Source organism: Gorilla gorilla, chromosome 20, assembly GCF_029281585.2.
Source record: "Gorilla gorilla gorilla isolate KB3781 chromosome 20, NHGRI_mGorGor1-v2.1_pri, whole genome shotgun sequence".
NCBI lineage: Eukaryota > Metazoa > Chordata > Mammalia > Primates > Hominidae > Gorilla > Gorilla gorilla.
This window is the reverse complement of record NC_073244.2, coordinates 57,079,334-57,099,966: the sequence shown is the minus strand read 5'-3', so window position 1 is coordinate 57,099,966 and position 20,633 is coordinate 57,079,334. Positions and strand designations below refer to the sequence as shown.

General features: G+C 49.2%; 1 protein-coding gene across 2 annotated transcripts in view; it reads left to right on the top strand.

Annotated features, from left to right (window-relative positions):
- Positions 1–4,015: 4,015 nt before the first annotated feature.
- OPA3 (outer mitochondrial membrane lipid metabolism regulator OPA3) overlaps positions 4,016–20,633 on the top strand; it is a 57,269-nt gene continuing 40,651 nt past the window's right edge. The window contains exon 1 of one of the 2 annotated variants that reach the window (XM_004060967.5): positions 4,016–4,358. In XM_004060967.5, coding sequence (XP_004061015.1) covers positions 4,217–4,358 — 142 coding nt within the window. In that variant the 5' untranslated portion in view covers positions 4,016–4,216. The remainder of the gene's footprint in view (positions 4,359–20,633) is intronic. The other variant, XM_004060966.5, reaches the window with a different exon arrangement.

Here is a 20,633-nt window from a genome sequence, read left to right as displayed (position 1 = left end):
GGCACAGTGGCTCAGGCCTGTAATCCCAGCACTTTGGGAGGCTGAGGCAGGAGGATTGCTTGAGGCCAGGAGTTTGGGACCAGCCTAGGCAACATAGGGAGACCCAGTTTCTACAAAAATTTTAAAAATTAGCCGGGCATGGTGGTGTGTGTCTGTAGTCCCAGCTACTTGGTAGGCTGAGACCGGAGGATCACTTGAGCCAGGAGGTGGAGGCTGCGACGAGCAGTGATTGCACCACTGCACTCCAGCCTGGGCGACAGAGCGAGACCCTGTCTCAAAATAAAAAAGGAATATGGGAGACAAGGATAGAAGTCAGGAGCCCAGCGAGGAAGTGACTGCAGGAGTCCAAGAGGGAGGTGCTGTCAGTTGGGCCGGGTGGGTGGTGGTTGTGGATTTAACAAAGAGCAGTGATCAGCTTTTGGAGTTTTATTTTTGTTTGTTTATTTATTAATTTTGAGACAGAATCTCGCTGTGTTGCCCAAGCTGGAGTACAGTGTCAGGATCTCGGCTCACTGCAACCTCCGCCTCCTGGGATCAGGCAACTCTTGTGCCTCAGCTTCCTGAGTAGCTGGGATTACAGGCATGCACCACCACGCCTGGCTAATTTTTGTATTTTTAGTCTTGAAATCCTGGCCTCAAGTGATCCTCCCACCTCAGCCTCTCAAAGTGCTGGGATTACAGGCTTGAGCCACCGTGCCCAGCCTTGGATTTATTTTAATGGAAGAAGCACAGGGGCCAGAGGGATTATGAAACACGAGTACCTCACTCATTCCAGGAAAAGGGTGACTAGGGGGTCTGAGCAGAAAAAACTTCCAGGAAGGATCCCAGGCCCTAGTCTAGGGCGGTCACCAGAGAGGCCAGGCGACCAGTCCAAGGTCCCATGGCTGGTGAGTCAGCGCTGGAGCCATCTTGGGTTCCCTCACCCCTCCCCATCTCTGCTTGTGTTCCCACGCCCCAGGGTGGCCAAGGCTGCCCTCCCTCCCCTGGTCTCAGGGGTCACCAGGAATGGCCACTGTTCCATGACCAGGCTGGAGAGCAGGAAGAAGCACCCAGCTCTGAAAAGGCCTCACCCTTCAGAGAAGGTCTCCTCTCCTCTTCCTCCTTACGGGTGTGTAAACAGACTCCTGAGGTGTGAAGATTCACTCACAACCCTCCTACCACCCCCGCTCCCCCCGGCCCTCCTCTCCCTTCACAGAGGTTCCCAGAAGACTTTCCCGGGAACCCTTCTCAGAGAAAGGAAGAAGGAGGAGAGGAATAGGGGGAAAAAATGCACTCAATGATTTTTCTGGGGTGGAGGGTGGAGGGAGCACAGAGATGGCGGAAATCAGGGCTTTGGTGTTGGTGGGCTGGAGGGCTGGAGAAGAGAGGGAGGCCTGGGATCTGGGAGGCCTAGTAGTCTTCCCACACCATCCCACTGCTGTAAAGCTATGGGAATGGAGATGATGGGGCCAGAATTTTTCTTTTTCTTTTTTTTTTTTTTTTGAGACTGAGTTTCGCTCTTGTTGCCCAGGCTGGAGTGCAATGACGCAATCTCGGCTCACCGCAACTTCCGCCTCCTGGGTTCAAGCAATTCTCCTGCCTCAGCCTCCCGAGTAGCTGGAATTACAGGCATGTGCCACCATGCTCTGCTAATTTTGTATTTTTAGTAGAGATGGGGTTTCTCCATGTTGGCCAGACTGGTCTCAAACCCCTGACCTCAGGTGATCCACCTGCCTCGGCCTCCCAAAGTGCTGGGATTACAGGCGTGAGCCACCATGCCTGGCCAATTTTTTTTTTTTTTTTGAGATGAAGTCTCACTCTGTTGCCCAGGCTGGAGTGCAGTGGCGCGATCTCGGCTCACTGCAAGCTCCGCCTCCTGGGTTCACGCCATTCTCCTGCCTCAGCCTCCCGAGTAGCTGGGACTACAGGCGCCCGCCACCACGCCCAGTTAATTTTTTGTATTTTTTTAGTAGAGACGGGGTTTCACCATGTTAGCCAGGATGGTCTCGATCTCCTGACCTCATGATCTGCCCACCTCAGCCTCCCAAAGTGCTGGGATTACAGGCGTCAGCCACCGCGCCTGGCCAATTTTTTTTGTTTTGTTTTTAACAGAGTCTCGCTCTGTCACCCAGGCTGGAGTGCATTGGCACGATCTCGGCTCACTACAACCTCCGCCTCCCGAGATCAAGTGATTCTCCTGTCTCAGCCTCTGGAGTAGCTGGGATTACAGGTGTGCGCCACCACGCCAAGCTAATTTTCTGTATTTTTAGTAGAGATGGGGTTTCATCGTGTTGGCCAGGCTTGTCTCGAACTCCTGACCTCACATGATCCACCTACCTGTGCCTCCCAAAGTGCTGGGATTACAGGCGTGAGCCACTGCGCCCGGCCTGGGGACAGAAATTTTATGTTTTTTGAGACAGGGTCTTGTTGTGTTGCCTAGACTGGAGTGCAGTGGAGCTCATGGCTCACCACAGCTTCAACCTCCCAGGCTCAAACGATCTGTAAAATGGGAAGGGGGCTGGTCCCAAGTGGATGATGGACCTTAGGTAGTCCCAAGTTTCTGCATACCTTCAGTGTGGAAGGGACCCTGGAAAAGGTTGTTTTTATGGAATCCTGGCATTCTTAGTAATTCAGAATATCAGTGTTCACACACACACACCAGCACCATCAGTAAAGATGAGGAAACGCAGGTCCCTCAGTGCCAGGAGCTTGACAAAGGACACTCAGAGAGTCAGACTGGGTACCAAAGAAGTCCAGAGCCCCCTGATTCTGTGTCCTGAATGTATGTTTCCTCCTACACACCACTCCTCTGTTCCTGTTTTCTTTTTTTTTTTTTTTTTTTTTTTTTGAGACGGAGTCTGGCTCTGTCGCCAAGACTGGAGTGCCGCGGCGTGATCTCGGCTCACTGCAACCTCTACCTCCCAGGTTAAAGCAATTCTCCTGCCTCAGCCTCCAGAGTACCTGGGATTACAGGTGCCCGCCACCATGCCTGGCTAAATTTTTTTTTTTTTTTTTTTTTTTTTTTTTTTAGTGGAGATGGGATTTCACCATGTTAGCCAGGTTGGTCTCAAACTCCTGACCTCAGGTGATCCACCCTCCTCAGCCTCCCAAAGTGCTGGGATTACAGGCGTGAGCCATGGCGGCCAGTCCTCTGTTCCTGTTTTCTTCTGTCCCTCTGCCTCCAAGAATCTCTCAATTACCCATCAGCACTCCATCATTCAGGAATTTCTCTCAACCCCTTCCTGACATTGTTTATATGATTTTACTCCCTGCTGGGTAAGAAAGGACAGTCTGGGACATGTCCTTAAATTTATTTCTGAACTAGCTCCCTGGGGACCCTACCTCCTAATGAAGGAAGTTGGGTTGCTTGAGAACGGGTATGGTTTTATTGGCCAAGATGCCAGGCTATCAACCTCTGCAGGAACCTTGTGCCACCCCCTGCCCCGCTCTGGGCCTCAGTTTCCTTGTCAGTTACTTGGGAAAGGGTTGGATTCGCTACTTCTGGGGGTGAAATGCACCCTCAGGCTGGAGTTAGCAATAATAATGCAATCATTACCTGTATAGTAAGAAGGGCTATTTACTGAGCGCTTAACTATATGAATGGCACCATTCTAACCACTTCCCATGGTCCACTGTTTTACACTCAAGATTAGCATAGCAGCCTCACAACAACCCAAAGAGGCAACTGCTATTAGGATTCCCATTTGCTAGACGGTAATACTGAAGTCCAGAGAGGTTATGCCACTCATCTAATATTACACAGCGAGGAAATGGCAGAGCTGGGATCCCAACCAAAGTCTGTATGACCACGCGGCTTCCTCTTAATCCCAATGAGAGCCCTAGCTTGCAGAGGAAGGTGTATTTGGGGCTCATAGGACTAATTAGGACTAATTAAGAGCCTCCTTTGGGTGGGGACGCCAACTCGGAACGTGACATCACGAAGGAGTACAGTGACGTCGGCCAAGGCGGGCGTGGGAATCCACACGCCTTCCAGCATCCGTTTAACGGCACCGCCCCCTGACCCGCCTCACTTCCGTGATATTTGCATATTCAGCGAACGGACTTCGGCACGTCAGCGTCGACGGGGTGACGTCAGGATGCGCCTCTGAAGTTTCCCTTGAGCGTACGTACATACGTACTGACGCACGCATGGCTACGAGAGGGCGGGGGAGGAGTGAAGAGGTTGAGGCGCCCCGCCCAGTCAGCAAGGTTGCGCGTGCCCTGTGAGACCGCCAAGATGGTGGTGGGCGCGTTCCCTATGGCGAAGCTGCTATACTTGGGCATCCGGCAGGTCAGCAAGCCGCTTGCCAACCGTATTAAGGAGGCCGCCCGCCGAAGCGAGTTCTTCAAGACCTATATCTGCCTCCCGCCGGCTCAACGTGAGTCTGACCCGAATTCCCTCCAACCTTTTTCCTTTCTCCAACCCCTGTCAGGTGGTTGCTCAGGGGATGGACTTCTGTCTACGACCAATCACAGCCCGAACCGGCAAAGTCCAGTGGCCAATAGTGGGGGGTTTCTGATAGAGGGGCGTGCTGGTGGCCCAATAGTGAGGGAGGGGCGGGGCGTAAGGGGCGGGTCAAGGCGCCACCACGCGAGTAGGAAATGCCAGCCGATAAAGGAAGAGAGCGCTTGGAGACTGATGCCCTGTTAAACCAATAGTGTGAGAGATGGGAGAAATTTGGACGGGGCTTTCCAGGATAGAGGAGCTAGGGGAGGGGCTGAGGAGAAACCGGACGCGGTCCTTTGCGCGGCCGTCCTTGGGCAACTTCATTTCAAAAGCGGCACCGTGTGCCTCAGTTTCCCCACTGATCTAGGAGGTGCTTGTATATCCTCCGTTTAGGACGTCGACGTGTCTCAGTTTTACTGTAATCAATAAGTCTGGATTAGGGGCATGGTTCGGGGGTGAAGTCTGGGTTCTGGAGACATGGCCTGGGAATCCGGAAAAGGACTTTGAGCCAGAAAGGACATTCATCTGTGTACTCATTAATGCCCTCATACGCCGTCCTTTCATTCGGTTGACAGACTATGCGGCCTTTTTGCTCAGCACTGGGAAATACACTCCTGATCCATCACTGTCAACCCAGAGTGGTCGGGAAAGTGGGAACCCTGGAGCTCAGAGGAACTAGCTGACCCAGGGACCTGAGGCCAGCAGGGCTGCCTAGAGGGGGCCGCCCGAGCTCAGATCTAAAGGGCATAGTAAGGTCTGGCGCGGTGGCTCACACCTGTAGTACCAGCACTTTGGGAGGCCGAGGCAGGCGGATCACATGAGGCCAGGAGTTCGAGACCAGCCTGGCCAACATACTGAAACCCCGTCTGTACTAAAAATACAAAAATTAGCTGGGTGTGGTGGCGCACACCTGTAATCCCAGCTACTTGGGAGGCTGAGGCAGGGGAATCGCTTGAACCTGGTAGGTGGAGGCTGCAGTGAGCCTAGATTGTGCCATTGCACTCCAGCCTGGGCGACACAGCAAGACTGTCTCAAAAAATAATAAATAGAAATAAAGGGCATAGTAAACACCCCAAATATAAACTACTTTAAAGAGGTGATCTTGCCGGACGCGGTGGCTCATGCCTGTAATCCCAGCACTTTGGGAGGCCGAGGTGGGCGGATCACGAGGTCAGAAGATGGAGACCATCCTGGCTAACACGGTGAAACCCCATCTCTACTAAAAATACAAAAAATTAGCCGGGCGTGGTGGCGGGCGCCTGTGGTCCCAGCTACTCAGGAGGCTGAGGCAGGAGAATGGCGTGAACCCGGAAGGCGGAGCTTGCAGTGAGCCGAGATCGTAACACTGTACTCCAGCCTGGGTGACAGAGCAAGACTCCGTCTCAAAAAAAAAAAAAAAGGTGATCTGTGTTGTGCTACGTGGGACATAAAATAAGGGAATTTAGCATCATTGGCTGGGTCAGAGAACCACTGAAACCGCCTTTGCAAAATTATGACTGACACAGCGAAAGAGATCTAAGTTAACTTACTCCATCTTGCTTCTAACCTCCAAGCTATCCTTGTTCATTCCTGGGCAAAGGCTGAACTAACTTTGGGAGAGATTTAGTTTGTAGCTTATAGTTTAAACAAACATGGTAACAGCCCTTTCCCAAAGCAGACCTCCTTCTTGTCTGGCGACTAGATTGCCTTTGTAGGACTAACATTAGCCACAAGATTAGAAATTATGGTTTAGGAGTCATGCAGCTGGAGGATACAAGACTCTGACCCTCCCTAAACTGCTCCTAAGATCAGTGCTTGAGATATTTCACAGACCCTGCACTTGATGGATCAGCTGGCCTTACCCAAATCAATAAACTGGCCCATATGATCTTGTGGCCCCCCAACCCAGGAACTGACTGAGCGCAAGAAGACAGCTCCGACTCTCTATTATTTCATCTCTGACCAGTCAGCACTCCTGGCTCACTGGCTTCCCCTCACCCATCAAGTTATCCTTAAAAACTCTGCTCCACCGAGATCGCACCACTACACTCCAGCCTGGGCGACAGAGCGAGACTCCGTCTCAAAACAAAAACAAAAAACAAAAAAACTCTGCTCCAGCTGGGCCCATTGGCTCACGCCTGTAATCCTAGCACTTTGGAAGGCTGAGGGGGGTGGAGCACCTGAGGTCAGGAGTTTGCAACCAGCCTGGCCAGCATGGTGAAACCCCGTCTCTACTAAAAATACGAAAGTTAGGCGGGCTTGGTGGCGGGCGCCTATAATCCCAGCTACTCGGGAGGCTGGGGCATGAGAATCGCTTGAACCCGGGGATGGAGGTTGCAGTGAGCCAAGATCGCGTCACTTCACTCCAGCCCAGGCGAAAGAGTGAAACTCCATCTCAAAAAAAAATAAAATAAATAAAATAAAAATAAAATCTCCCTGAATGCTCAGGGAGACTGATTTGAGTAATAGACTCCTGGCTGGGGCGCGGTGGCTCACGTCTGTAATTCCAGCACTTTGGGAGGCCGAGGTGGGTGGATCATGAGGTCAGGAGTTCGAGACCAGCCTGACCAACATGGTGAAAACCCGTGTCTACTGAAAATACAAAAATTAGCTGGGTGTGGTGGCGCACATCTGTAATCTCATCTACTCAGGAGGCTGAGGCAGGAGAATTGCTTGAATCTAGGAGGCAGAGGTTGCAGTGAGCCGAGATTGCACCACTGCCCTCCAGTCTGGGCAACAGAGCAAGACTGTCTCAATCTCAAACAAACAAAAAACCCTCCCGCACAGCCAACTCTGCGTGAATTACTCTTTGTCTTGCAGTTCTCCTCTCTTGATGAATCAGCTCTGTCTAGGCAGCGGGCAAGGTGAACCCCTTGGGCGGTTACACACCATTCATCCCTCCATCCATTCATTACTTCCTTTAGCTGGTATTTTGTGAGCCTCTGCCCTGTGCCAGGACTTGTGCTGGCAATGCTGGCGAAACAGCAGGGACCAAACCAGCACCAATCTGTGCCCTCAAGGAATTCCTAGTCCTGCGGGGGACAGACGTATCCCCCAACAGTGGGCAGAGCTGAGATGGGGGAGCCCACTGGGCACCTGACATGGCATGGGGTTCAGGGAGGCCTTCCTGGCAGAGGAGACATCTGAATTGGGACCTTGAAGGGTGAGGACAACACCGGGACAAGGAGTAAGGAAAGCACTGGGGCAGAGGGAGGAGCACACACAAAGCCCACATGGTTAAGGGAGTGCACTTTTTTTCCCCCTCTGTAAGTCTGGATGCTTAAAGTTTGCTTTCCAGGGCCCGGAATTCTTGGTTGTTCGGTGTTTGGTGGGGTCTTTGTTGGGGCTGCAGCTCTTAGAATGGGAAAGTATTAGATTTCACAGTTACCAAAGTGCTTTCCTGTTAGCCATCTCATTTGACCCCCACAACTGTTTTGTCCCCAGGTCCGGAAAGAGGAATGACTTCCTCTGGTTTATAGAAGGGAAAATGGAGGCGTTGAGGGCAGCAGTTAATTGCTCAGGTCATATGCAGAGATTTGTGCCAGAGGCGAAACTTTGGACACTGAATTCCTAGACCCAGTTTGTTTCCCGTCTCTGCCTGTCTTCCAAACACCGTGACATTCTTAGCATTGTGGTTTAGAAAATGGCTTCTGGGGCCGGGCGCAGTGGCTTATGCCTGTAATCCCAGCACTTTGGAAGGCGGAGGTGGGTGGATCATGAGGTCAGGAGTTCAAGACCAGCCTGGCCAACATGGTGAAACCCTGTCTCTACTCAAAATACAAAATTAGGCAGGTGTGGTGGCACACACCTGTAGTCCCAGCTACTTGGGAGGCTGAGGCAGGAGAATTGCTTGAACCCGGGAGGCAGAGGTTGCAGTGAGCCAAGATCACGCCACTGCACTCCAGCTTGGGCGACAGAGCGAGACTCTGTCTCAATAAATAAATAAATAAATAAATAAATAGGCTTCTGTGCTGGGCGCGGTGCCTCCCACCTATAATCCCAGCACTTTGGGAGGCCGAGGCAGGTGGATTACCTGAGGTCGGGAATTAGAGACCAGCCTGACCAACATGGAGAAACCCCGTCTCTACTAAAAATACAAAATTAGCCAGACGTGGTGACACATGCCTGTAATCCCAGCTACTCGGGAGGCTGAGGCAGGAGAATCGCTTGAACCCAGGAGGTGGGGGTTGCAGTGAGCCGAGATCACGCCATTGCACTCCAGCCTGGGCAACAAGAGTGAAACTCTGTCTCAAAAAAAAAAAAGGCCGGGTGCAGTGGCTCACTCCTGTAATCCCAGCACTTTGGGAGGCCAAGGTGGGCAGATCACGAAGTCAAGAGTTCAAGACCTGCCTGACCAACATGGTGAAACCCCTTCTCTACTAAAAATACAAAAATTAGCTGGGCATGGTGACGCGCACCTGTAATCCCAGCTACTTGGGAGGCTGAGGCAGAAGAATCACTTGAACATGGGAGGTGGAGGTTGCAGTGAGCCGAGATCGTGCCACTACACTCCAGCCTGGGTGACAGAGCGAGACTCCATATCAAAAAAAAAAAAAAAAAAAAAAGAAAGAAAATGGCTTGTGGAGTCAGACTGACATAGGTTTGAATCCCTACCCAGACTGGTGACTTTGGGTACGTCATTTAGCCCCTCTTAGCTTCAATTTCCGATTCCGTACATTGGGTATTATGTAATGGTCACATTAGCTGGGCTTGTACTTTGTGCCATGGCTTGTCTGGAGCACCTCCCAGCCTCTGGCACTGGGTCCTCACCAATTATGATGCGGTAGATGCTATTATTATTATTATTATTATTTTGTGTATATACTATGTATGCATTCTGCTGTAAATAATATTTATTGTGTTGTGGTGAGGATTAAGTAAATGGATATAAAATGTTAAGTCAGTGCCTGGCATAGGGTCATGGCTGTCATGTAGATGTTATAGATACAACAGGCAGGAAAAAGCAAAACATCTTGCCCTCAGGTACCTTACATTCTTGTGGAGGAAGCCAGACAATAAATGAAATAAATAGTTGGCTGGGCCCAGTGGCTCATGCCTGTAATCCGAGCACTTTGGGAGGCTGAGGCCGGTGCATCACTTGAGGTCAGGAGTTTGAGACCAGCCTGGGCAACATGGTGAAACCCCATCTCTACTAAAAATACAAAAATTAGCCAGGCGTGGTGGCAGGCACCTGTAATCCCAGTTACTTAGGAGGCTTAGGCAGGAGAATCACTTGAACCCAAGAGGCAGAGGTTGCAGTGAGCCGAGATTGCACCACTGCACTCCAGCCTGGGTGACAGAGTGAGATTCCATCTCAAAAAAAAGTTAAAGATGAAGTATATTAGATAGCAATAATTGCTCTAGGAAAAAAATCAGGGTTGTAGAACAAGGAGTATTTAAAGCAAGGCTATAAGCCTAGATAGGATTATCAGGGAGAACTCACTGAAAATATGCAAAGGAGGGAGGGAACGAGCAGCGTTGCTATCTGGGGGAAGAAACGTTCCAGCCCAGAGGATCCCGCATGCACACAGGACCTGAGGCATGAGCCTGCCTGGCACACAGGACAGAGGAAACTGATGACGGGAAAGGGGGACAGTTTGTATGGGGCCTGTGGGTCACTGCAAATGCCTTGGCTTTACTCTGAGTGGAACAGGACTTACTGGAGGGTTCTGCGCAGCAGAGGGACAATATCAGAGTTCTGTTTTATTTTATTTTATTTTATTTTTTGAGACAGAGTCGCACTCTGACATCCAGGCTGGAGTGCAATGGCGTGATCTCGGCTCACCACAACCTCCGCCTCCCGGGTTCAAATGATTCTCCCGCCTCAGCCTCCCGAGTAGCTGGGATTACAGCCATGCGCCACCACGCCCATCTAATTTTGTATTTTAAGTAGAGATGGGGTTTCTCCATGTTGGTCAGGCTGGTCTCTAACTCCCAACGTCAGGAGATCTGCCCGCCTTGGCCTCCCAAAGTGCTGGGATTACAGGCATGAGCCACCACGCCTGGCCGGGGAGCAGAGTTTTTAAGGATAACTTGGTGGGTGAGGGGAAGCCAGTGAGCCAGGAGTGCTGATTGGTCAGAGATGAAATCATAGGGAGTCCGAGCTGTCTTGTGCTCAGTTAGTTCCTGGGTGGCGGCGGGGGAGGGGGAGGGCAGGCACAAGATCAGATGAGCCAATTTATTGATCTGGGTGGGGCCAGCTGATCCATCAAGTGCAGAGTCTGCAGAATATCTCAAGCACTGATCTTAGGAGCAGTTTAGGGAGGGTCAGAATCTTGTATCCTCCAGCTGCATGACTCCTAAACCATAATTTCTAATCTTGTGGCTAATGTTAGTCCTACAAAGGCAATCTAGTCGCCAGACAAGAAGGAGGTCTGCTTTGGGAAAGGGCTGTTACCAAGTTTGTTTAAACTATAAACTAAGTTTCTCCCAAAGTTAGTTCAGCCTTCACTCAGGAATGAACAAGGACAGCTTGGAGGTTGGACGTAAGATGGAGTTAGTCAAGTTAGATCTCTTTCGCTGTGTCAGTCATAATTTTGCAAAGGCAGTTTCAGGATTACAGGCATGAGCCACCACACCTGGCTTCAAAATCTAAAATATTTACTCTCTGCCCCTTTACAGGAAGAGTTTTCTGACCCTGCTCTAGAATAGTATCCCTGCCCTTGTTTTTTGACATTGACATCGGAGCCAGTCCTCTGATTGATAGTGTGTCCCGATGTCTGGAGTCTCCTGATTGCTTCCCCTGATTGGATTCATGTTGAACATGTTTGGCGGGAACACCACAGACTCGAGGTGCCTCCTAAGGACATCCCTTCAGGGGACTCCTGAGGTCTATTTGTTCCGTCATTTGTGATGGTAATTTGGATCACTTGGTTAAGGTGTAACCATGTCAAGAACCTTTCCTTTTCCTCTTAGTAATGAATAACCAGTAGATTTGTTTACAAGGTAGAGCCAGCAGGATTTCCCATGGATTGGGTGTGAGACAGCCGACTGAAGGATGGGCAGGTTGGACAGAAAGACCTGGAGCTCAGTTAGGGACAGGTCGAGTTGGAGATGCTACCAGATATTGCAATGTACTGGCTTCTTGTATTTACACCTTTTAATTACATCATTAGTGTCTTCACACTGCTAATTGCCCTTTGCTCTGGCCCCCAGCCATGGTGATTGGAATTTCCCAGGGTGCACTGGCGGCCCTGCTTTCTCTCAGGTCAGGCGTCCTGAGCTGACCAATAAATCCAGTATCTGTACCTTTGGCTGAGATACTTTTGACTCAGCAGGCTGCGCCCAGCTGTCTCACAGGAGAGGCTGGAGCAGTAGCTGTGGCTGCCTGAGGAAAGAACAGTACATGCTAGAAGCATAAATCATCGATGATGCACCCTGCTGGGGAGGCAAAGATCTTTTTAAACACAGAATTCCTTTGTTTAAATTATTTTAACCCAAAAGTAAAGGAGGTTGGTGATGTTAGGCAGGTTGAGGCCATGCCTGCAAAGTGCACTTTTGGTGCTCCCAGGGAGGCTGTGAGATATCTCTGGGCAGTGGGAAAATTCCAGCTCATCTGTGTTTATTCCTTTGGAGTGCACTGGTCCTTTTTCTGGTTTATCACACACAGTAGGCAATAGAGTGACTGGTCCCCCAAAGATGTCCACATCCTTATCCCAAGAACCTGTTGAATATGTTACCATGCACAGCAAAGGTGACTTTGCACATGTGATCAAATGAAGGATTTGGGGATGGGGAGATGATCCTGAATTATGCAGGTCAGGTCAGTGTGATCACAGGGGTCCTTATAAGGGAAAGAGGGAGGCAAGAGAGGGAATGATTTGAGGGATGCTGCCCCGCTGGCCTTGAAGATGGAGGAAGGGAGGAATGAGCCAAGGAATGTGGGCAGCCTCTGGAAGCTGGAAAAGCCGAGGAGATGGATTCTCCACTGGAGACTTCAGAAAGGAACACAGCCCTGTGGACACCTTGAGATTAGCCTAGTGAAAGCCATTTTGGACTTTTTTTTGGGGGAGGGGGATGGAGTTTCATTCTTGTTGCCCAGATTGCAGTGCAGTGGCACGATCTCAACTCACTGCAATCTCTGCCTCCTGGGTTCAAGCGATTCTCCTGCCTCAGTCCCCTGAGTAGCACCCACCACCACACCTGGCACCCACCACCAGGCACCCACCACCACACCTGGCTAATTTTTTGTATTTTTAGTAGAGATAGGGTTTCACCATGTTGGCTAGGCTGGTCTTGAACTCCTGACCTCAGGTGATCCACCTGCCTTGGCCTCCCAAAGTGCTGGGATTACAGGCGTGAGCCACTGCGCCCAGTTTTTTGTTTTGTTTTGTTTTGTTTTTTGAGAGGGGGTCTCACATGGTCGCCCAGGCTGGATTACAGTGGCATGATCTCAGCTCCCTGCAACCTCTGCATCCTGGTTTCAAGCGATTCTCCTGCCTTGGCCTCCTGAATAGCTGGGATTACAGGCGCATGCCACCATGCCTGGCTAATTTTTGTATTTTCAGTAGAGATGGGGGTTTCACCATGTTGGCCAGCTGGTCTTCAACTCCTGACCTCAGGTGATCCACCCGCCTTGGCCTCCCAAAGTGCTGGGATTACAGGCGTGAGCCACCACAACTGGCCCCCATTTCAGACTTCTGACTTCTGGAACTGTAAAATAATACATTTAGGGCAGGTGCGGTGGTTCATGCCTGTTATCCCAGCACTTTAGAAGGTCGAGGCAGGAGGATCACTTGAACCCAGGGGTTCAAGACCAGCCTGGGCAACAAAGCGAGACCTTGTCTCTACTAAAAATAAAAAACAATTAGTGGGGCATGGTGATGCATGCCTATAGTTTTAGCCACTCAGGAGGCTGCGGCAGGATTGCTTGAGCCCAGGAGAATGAGGCTGCAGTGAGCTGTGACCGCACCCCTGCACTCCAGCCTGGGTGACAGAGCAAGACCCTGTCTCAAATAATAATAATAATAAATTTGTGCTGTTTTAAGCCACTGCATTTGTGGTAGTTTGTTATAGTGGCCATGGGAAACGGATACACCACGATCATTCATTCAGGTTGCTGAGGTCATTTTTTCAGAAGTGCTCAGCTCTGTGGCCATTCTTATGAATTTAGGCCATGGACTTGGTTTCAGTTTTCTTTTTCTACATAGCCATCTGATCCAAAGCTTGGTGGCTTAACATAGTAACTCTTAGCCAGGTGCAGTGGCTCATGCCTGTAATCTCAGCACTTTGGGAGGTTGAGGTGGGTGGATCACTTCAGGCCAGGAGTTCGCGACTAGCCTGGGCAACATGGCAAAACCCTTTCTTTACTAAAAATACAAAAATTTAGCAGGTGCCTGTGGTCACAGCTTCTCGGGAGGCTGAGGCAGGAGAATCGCTTGAACCTGAGAGAGGTGGAGGCTGCAGTGAACCGAGATCGTGCCACAGCACTCCAGCCTGGGCAACAGAGCAAGACCCTGTCTCAAAAAGACAAACAAACAAAAAACCCAGTCACTCTTAGTTTCTGTTACCTTTGTGGCTTGCCTGGGCTCAGCTGGACAGTTCTTTTGCTGGTTGCTGCTTGGCGGGCTCTCATCCAGGTGCAGGCGGAGGTGGCTGGGCTGGAGTCATCTGGAACTGGCACTGGGACTGGGGAGTTGGTTCCCTCTCAGTGTAGCCTCTGGGCCTCTCTTCTCCACGTGGTCTCTCCTGCAGGGTAGCTGAATATCTCACATGGCTGCTCAGGACTCCCCAACAACCAGATTTTCATGAGGGAAGAAGCAGAAGCTGCAGGTTATTTAAGGGCAAGGCCTGGAACCTTCCAGCGTCATTTCCACCACACTATTGGTCAAAGCAGCTCCCGGCATAGACCACAGTGAGTGTGGGAAAGAACTGCACAGGGTGTGATACGAAGGGGTCCCTGATGGCACAGTCTGCCACAGAGTAGGCACTCTTGGCTTCGGATCTTGGCACTGCCGCTTATTAGCCATGTGACTTTGAGCAGGCAGCTTGACCTCTATGAGCCTCCATTTCCATATTTATCAAATGGGATACTAATAGAACTTATCTCCCAGGATTCTTGTGAGGATGCAGCAGGATAGTGGATAGGCGAGCCCTGGCCCGGGACATGCCCATCTGGTTGCTACTACAGGCTACAGGGGGTATACATGGAATCCGTTTTTTTTTTTTGGTTTTTTTTTTTTTTGAGACGGAGTCTTGCTCTGTCGCCCAGGCTGGAGTGCAGTGGCACAATTTCGGCTCATTGCAAGCTCCGCCTCCCGGGTTCACGCCATTCTCCTGCCTCTCAGCCTCCCGAGTAGCTGGGACTACAGGCGCCCGCCACCACGCCCAGCTAATATTTTTTGTATTTTTAGTAGAGACGGGGTTTTACCATGTTAGCCAGGATGGTTTCGATCTCCTGACCTCGTGATCCGCCCGCCTCAGCCTCCCAAAGTGCTGGGATTACAGGCGTGAGCCACTGCGCCCGGCCCCCTTTGTTTTTTTGAGATGGAGTCTAACTTTGTTGCCCAGGCTTTTGCCTTCCTGAGTAGCTGGGATTACAGGCGCCCGCCACCACGCCCAGCTAATTTTTGTATTTTTAGTAGAGATGGGGTTTCACCATGTTGGTCAGGCTGGTCTCCAACTCCTGACCTCAAGTGATCCGCCCGCTGTGGCCTCCCAAAGTGCTGGGATTACAGGCGTGAGCCACCGCACCCAGCCAGAATCCCTTCTTGTCATTATTACCCAAATGCCAAAACCTCTGCTTCTAGATAAAGACTTCGTGCACTCAGATCCTTGCCCTGCTGTTTACATGGTGTGTGTCCTGCATGAGTCCCTCTGCCTTTCTGTACCGAATAGCACTTACCTCATAGTTCTGATGTGCCCTCAGCACCATTCAGTAAACAGTGTTTACTGTTTACTGTTTGCAGCACGGCCTCGAACCAGGCTGCCTGCTTATCTGTCCCCGCTCTGCCACTTTCTGTGTGACCCCAGGGACAGTTATTTAACCTCTCTGGGCCTCAGTTTTATGCTTGTAATTGGGTTGTTATGTGGATATTAAGATCCATAAAACATAGAACTGTACCTGGCCCTCAAGTACTCTGTTCATGTTTATTTACTTATTTATTCATTTTATTTATTTATTTTTTGAGACAGAGTTTCGCTCTTGTTGCCCAGGCTGGAGTGCAATGGCGTGATCTCAGCTCACTGCAACCTCCACCTCCTGGGTTCAAGTGATTCTCCTGTCTCAGCCTCCCGAGTGGCTGAGATTACAGGCATGTGCCGCCATGCCTGGCTAATTTTTTGTATTTTTAGTGAGACGTGTGAATATAAGATGAGATTTGGGTGGGGGCACAGCCACACCGTATCACTTGACCTGGGGGATGGGGACTATGCTGTGGGGGAATTGGGCAGGCAACAGCCTTGTGTACAACCAGGTCTCTGGCAAGGTACCTGGTGAACTAGAAAAAAACCTCCTTCTGAAGGCACACAAGCCTTTGCCCTAGGTAGAGACTGATACATTCTCCTCTGAGAATTTGTAGCCACTGACTGTCCCTCATGTGGGCTTGGGGCCTCTTTGAAAGGTCCTGGAAATTGCAGGCTGAGAATGAACCCCTAGGGGTACCTAATTGTGTCTAAGCACCTGGCAAGGGCAAACATAAACTCTTCCTGCCTGTGCTCTCTCTGCCCAGGCCTTGGAGAAATCCTTCAGATAGAGTTCCAGCACATACAAGCTCACAGTAAAAAAGAAATATATAGATATATATCGATATATATCTATATATAGTATGATATATAGATATATATCGATATATATCTATATATAGTATGATATATAGATATATATCGATATATAGATATATATGAGATATATGATATATATATTTATATGATATATATGATATATATCATATTTATATACATATATCATGATATATATATCCATATGTGATATATATAATATGATATATATATCCATATATGATATATATATAATATGATATATATCCATATATGATATATAATATGATATATATATCATATCTCATATATGATATATATAATATGATATATATGTCTCATATCTCATATATATCTCATATATATCGATATATATGATTATTATATGAGATATAAGATATATATCATATATCGATATACATATATCATGATATATATCATACTATATATATTTTTATTTTTTATTTATATGAGATATATATATATCGATATATATGATATATATATATCTCATATATATATCAGACCAACCTGACCAACATGGAGAAACCCCATCTCTACTAAAAATACAAAAAATATATATAAATATCTATCTATCTATCTATCTATCTATCTATATATATATATATATATATATACACACCACATGAAAAAAGCAGCCACCATGAGCGAGAGCCAGCAGAAAAACATGGCAGGTCACAGCCTGCAAACGTGGAATTATCAGATGTGGATATAAAATACCTAAGCTTATCTGTTAAGAGGATAAAAGAGAAGGATATTAAAACACAAGTAAAATGAAAAGTTGCCAGGAAGCTGGAAAAAGAATTAAACAAAACTTCTAGAAAGGACAGCTACAACAGTTGGTGTTCAGCTCTCAATAGAAGGGCTAACTAACCACCAGATTAAACACCACTGCCAAGAGGATTGGGGAGCTGAAAGGTGCACAATATGGAGGAAAACTAGTGAGCTTTGTGGGAAGCTTCCAGTAGATGCCCAGGAATGCTACCTGCAGGTCCTGATTTGGTGGACGTGGGGAAGGGGTGGACGTGTTTATTTTTAGCAGTCTCTAGAGTACATTCTCACACGCACCAGTGTTTGAAAATCACTTTGCTGGAGTTTATTTATAATCACCAGAGCATCACATCAGTTATATTATATGGCAGCCAGGCTGCTGCTGGTGACCTCCAAACATTTATTATTATGTTCTCCTATCAAGGAAACACTTCTGAGGTTCCTTCCCTAGCATATATGTATGCACGTGTGTACACATATGTAAAATTATTTAGCAGTCAGCCGGGCACGGTGGCTCATGCCTGTAATCCCAGCACTTTGCGAGTCCAAGGCGGGTGGATCCCCTGAGGTGGGGAGTTCGAGACCAACCTGAACAACATGGAGAAACCCCGTCTCTACTAAAAATACAAAAAGTTAGCTGGGCGTGGTGGCGCATGCCTGTAATCTCAGCTACTTGGGAGACTGAGGCAAGAGTATCGCTTGAACCCGGGAGGTGGAGGTTGCGGTGTGCCAAGATCGCACCATTGCACTCCAGCCTGGGCGACAGAGCAAGACCCTGTCTCAAAAAAATAAAATAAAATAAGTAAGTAAATAAATAAATGAAAGTATTTAGCAGTCATGTATAGCACTAACATATAATAGTATGGTTATATTATATGTATTTAAAAACATACACAAAAATTAGAGGGATGAAACGAACATAAAAATTTTTAAAATAAACTTATTTATTCATGCCCCCCCCCCAAATATTTTTGCTCTCACTGAAAACATTTTCCTATGCAGACATTATTAAGTAAATTTGGAAACTCTTGGTGAAACCCTCTGTGAGAGTCTGGCTTTGAATTTTTTTTTTTTTTGAGACAGAGTCTCGCTCTGTCGCCCAGGCTGGAGAGTAGTGGCACAATCTCAGCTCGCTACAACCTCCACCTCCCAGGTTCAAGTGATTATCCTGCCTCAGCCTCCCGAGCAGCTGGGATTACAGGCTTCTGCCACCACACCCGGCTAATTTTGTTTTGTTTTTGTTTTTTTCCCCAAGATGGAGTCTCACTCTGTCACCCAGGCTGTAGTGCAGTGGTTCAATCTCGGCTCACTGCAACCTCCACCTCCCAGGTTCAAGCAATTCTCCTGCCTCAGCCTCCCAAGTAGCTGGGATTACAGGGGTGTGCCATTATGCCCAGCTAATTTTTTTTTTGTATTATTAGTGGAGATAGGGTTTCACCATGTTGGCCAGGCTGTTTTCGAACTCCTGACCTCAGGTAATCTGCCCACCTCAGCCTCCCAAAGTGCTGGGATTACAGGCATGAGCCACCGCTCCCAGCCAGCTTTGACATTGTGGCTGTCACAGCTGGCAAAGACCTAACTAAGGCACATAGTCTCAGATGGAAGAAGTGTGTCATTGGCTGCGTTTAATCTCGCTGCTCCTTTTTTAGTCCCACCCTTCATTATGCAGAGGCATTTGCTGGAATTTGCTCATGTACTCATGGCTAAATCTTCTGGCCGATTTCTGAACAGGGATCTTTTTCAGAAGCCCCTGTGTAGAGGGCTGGCTGATTTGCAACCTGAGTGCATCCCAGGGAATCTACTTGCTCTGGCTGCAAGCAATATGCCAAGTGGACAGGAGAGGGCGCCTGTGTCAGCCTGGGGATGGTGCCTGCCTGAGAATGCACCAGAGGCCATCTCGGTCATTGACCCCGGTGTATCTCTGTATTAGTCTGTGCTCATCTGTAATTAATTGAAAACCCAGCCAGTAAATGTCAATCAGACCTTAAATCAAAAGGGTGTTTTTTGCTGGCTTTTCAGTAAGCCCTGAAGAAGGCCTGTTCGTGGTTGGTTTGGTGGCTCAGTGGTGTCATTGGGAACCTGAGGACTCCATTTCTGCTGTGTTGGTGCTCAGGCAGTCCTCATGGCTGCTGCGGCTCCAGGCTTTGTGCCTTTATGTTTCATAAGGGAAGAAGTCTGTGCGTGTGTGTATGGAGGGGCGGGTGGTCAGGTAAGTGAGGGTAACGCCTCAAGGAGGAAAATCCTTTTCCAGAAGCCCCCAGGAAACTCCCCTCACTGCCAGCTTACCACAACCGGGTCACCTCCCACCCCTTGGTGTATGGGAGGTTGCAGTGGTGAGTATCGGCTTCTAAACTCTAATGGAGGTGGGGAGGATGGAATTACTAAGACAGTAGAGAATAATATAAAGTAGCACTGGTAATCAGAAGCACTAAAGTTGTTCTGAAATCTTTTTTGTTTATTTTGAGACGGAGTCTTGCTCTGTCGCCCAGGCTGGAGTGCAGTGGCGCGATCTCGGCTCACTACAACCTCTGCCTCCTGGGTTCAAGTGATTCTTCTGCTTCAGCCTCCTGAATAGCTGTGACTACAGGTGCCCGCCACCACGCCCAGCTAATTTTTGTATTTTTAGTAGAGACGGTGTTTCACCATGTTGGCCAGGGAGGTCTTGAACTCCTGACCTCACGTAATCTGTCTGCCTTGGCCTTCCAAAGTGCTGGGATTACAGGCATGAGCCACCGTGCTCGGCCCTAGCCTCTCTGTTAATTGCTTCCTCTGAGCCTTAGAAACTCCTGAGTGTCCTCTATACCAAGTTGAGTTGGTCTCTCCAGGCCTGGGAGGAGAGTAGAGGTAGGGATCATTTTCTGGGGTGTGGCTATGCTTCAGTCCATTAGGAGGCTGAGTAATTCATTCACTCAACAAATCTTTATTTAGTGCCTGCTGTGTGCCAGGAACTGTTCTAAGAGGCATGACTCAGTAGTCAACAGAACAAAGATCCTTGCTCTCATGGGGCACATTTGAGGGTATTAGTTACCTGCCTAGTGACCCCAGGGCACAGAGGGGTGCTTCATCCCGGATTTCCTGCCAAATTCCCAGGCTGAATCCAGTGGTCCACCCTGCGTCGCATCCCCATCCCAGCACCGTCTCTGTGGCCCAGGGAAAGCAGTGCCCTAATTGGCCAGGCTCAGGAGTGGGGTTACCTCCTCCTGAATCCCTTGAACCAAAAGTTGGGGAGATAGGAGCCCCCAAGATGCTGGGCAGATGGAAACAGTCATGCCCCTCTGGTAACTGAAGCATTGTGTGTTACTGCAGTCTCGGGTTGCTGTAATGGAAAGATCAAGCCAGGTCTGTGGGAGGAAGCACTGCCTATTGCGGCCCGCACAATTCTGTTAATACTTGGAGCACTGTTACGGCAAGCTTAAAACTGCCTGGATTGGGCGGGGCACAGTGGCTCACACCTGTAATCCTAGCAATTTGGGAGGCCGAGGTGGGCGGATCCCCTGAGGTCAGGAGTTCGAGACCAGCCTGGCCAACATGGTGAAACCCCATCTCTACTAAAAATACAAAAACTAGCCAGATGTGGTGGGGCATGCCTGTAATCCCAGCTACTCGGGAGGCTGAGGCAGGAGGATGGCTTGAAACCAGGAGGCGGAGGTTGCAGTGAGCCGAGATCATGTCACTGCTCTCCAGCCTAGGTGGCAGAGCAAGACTCCGTCTCAAAAAA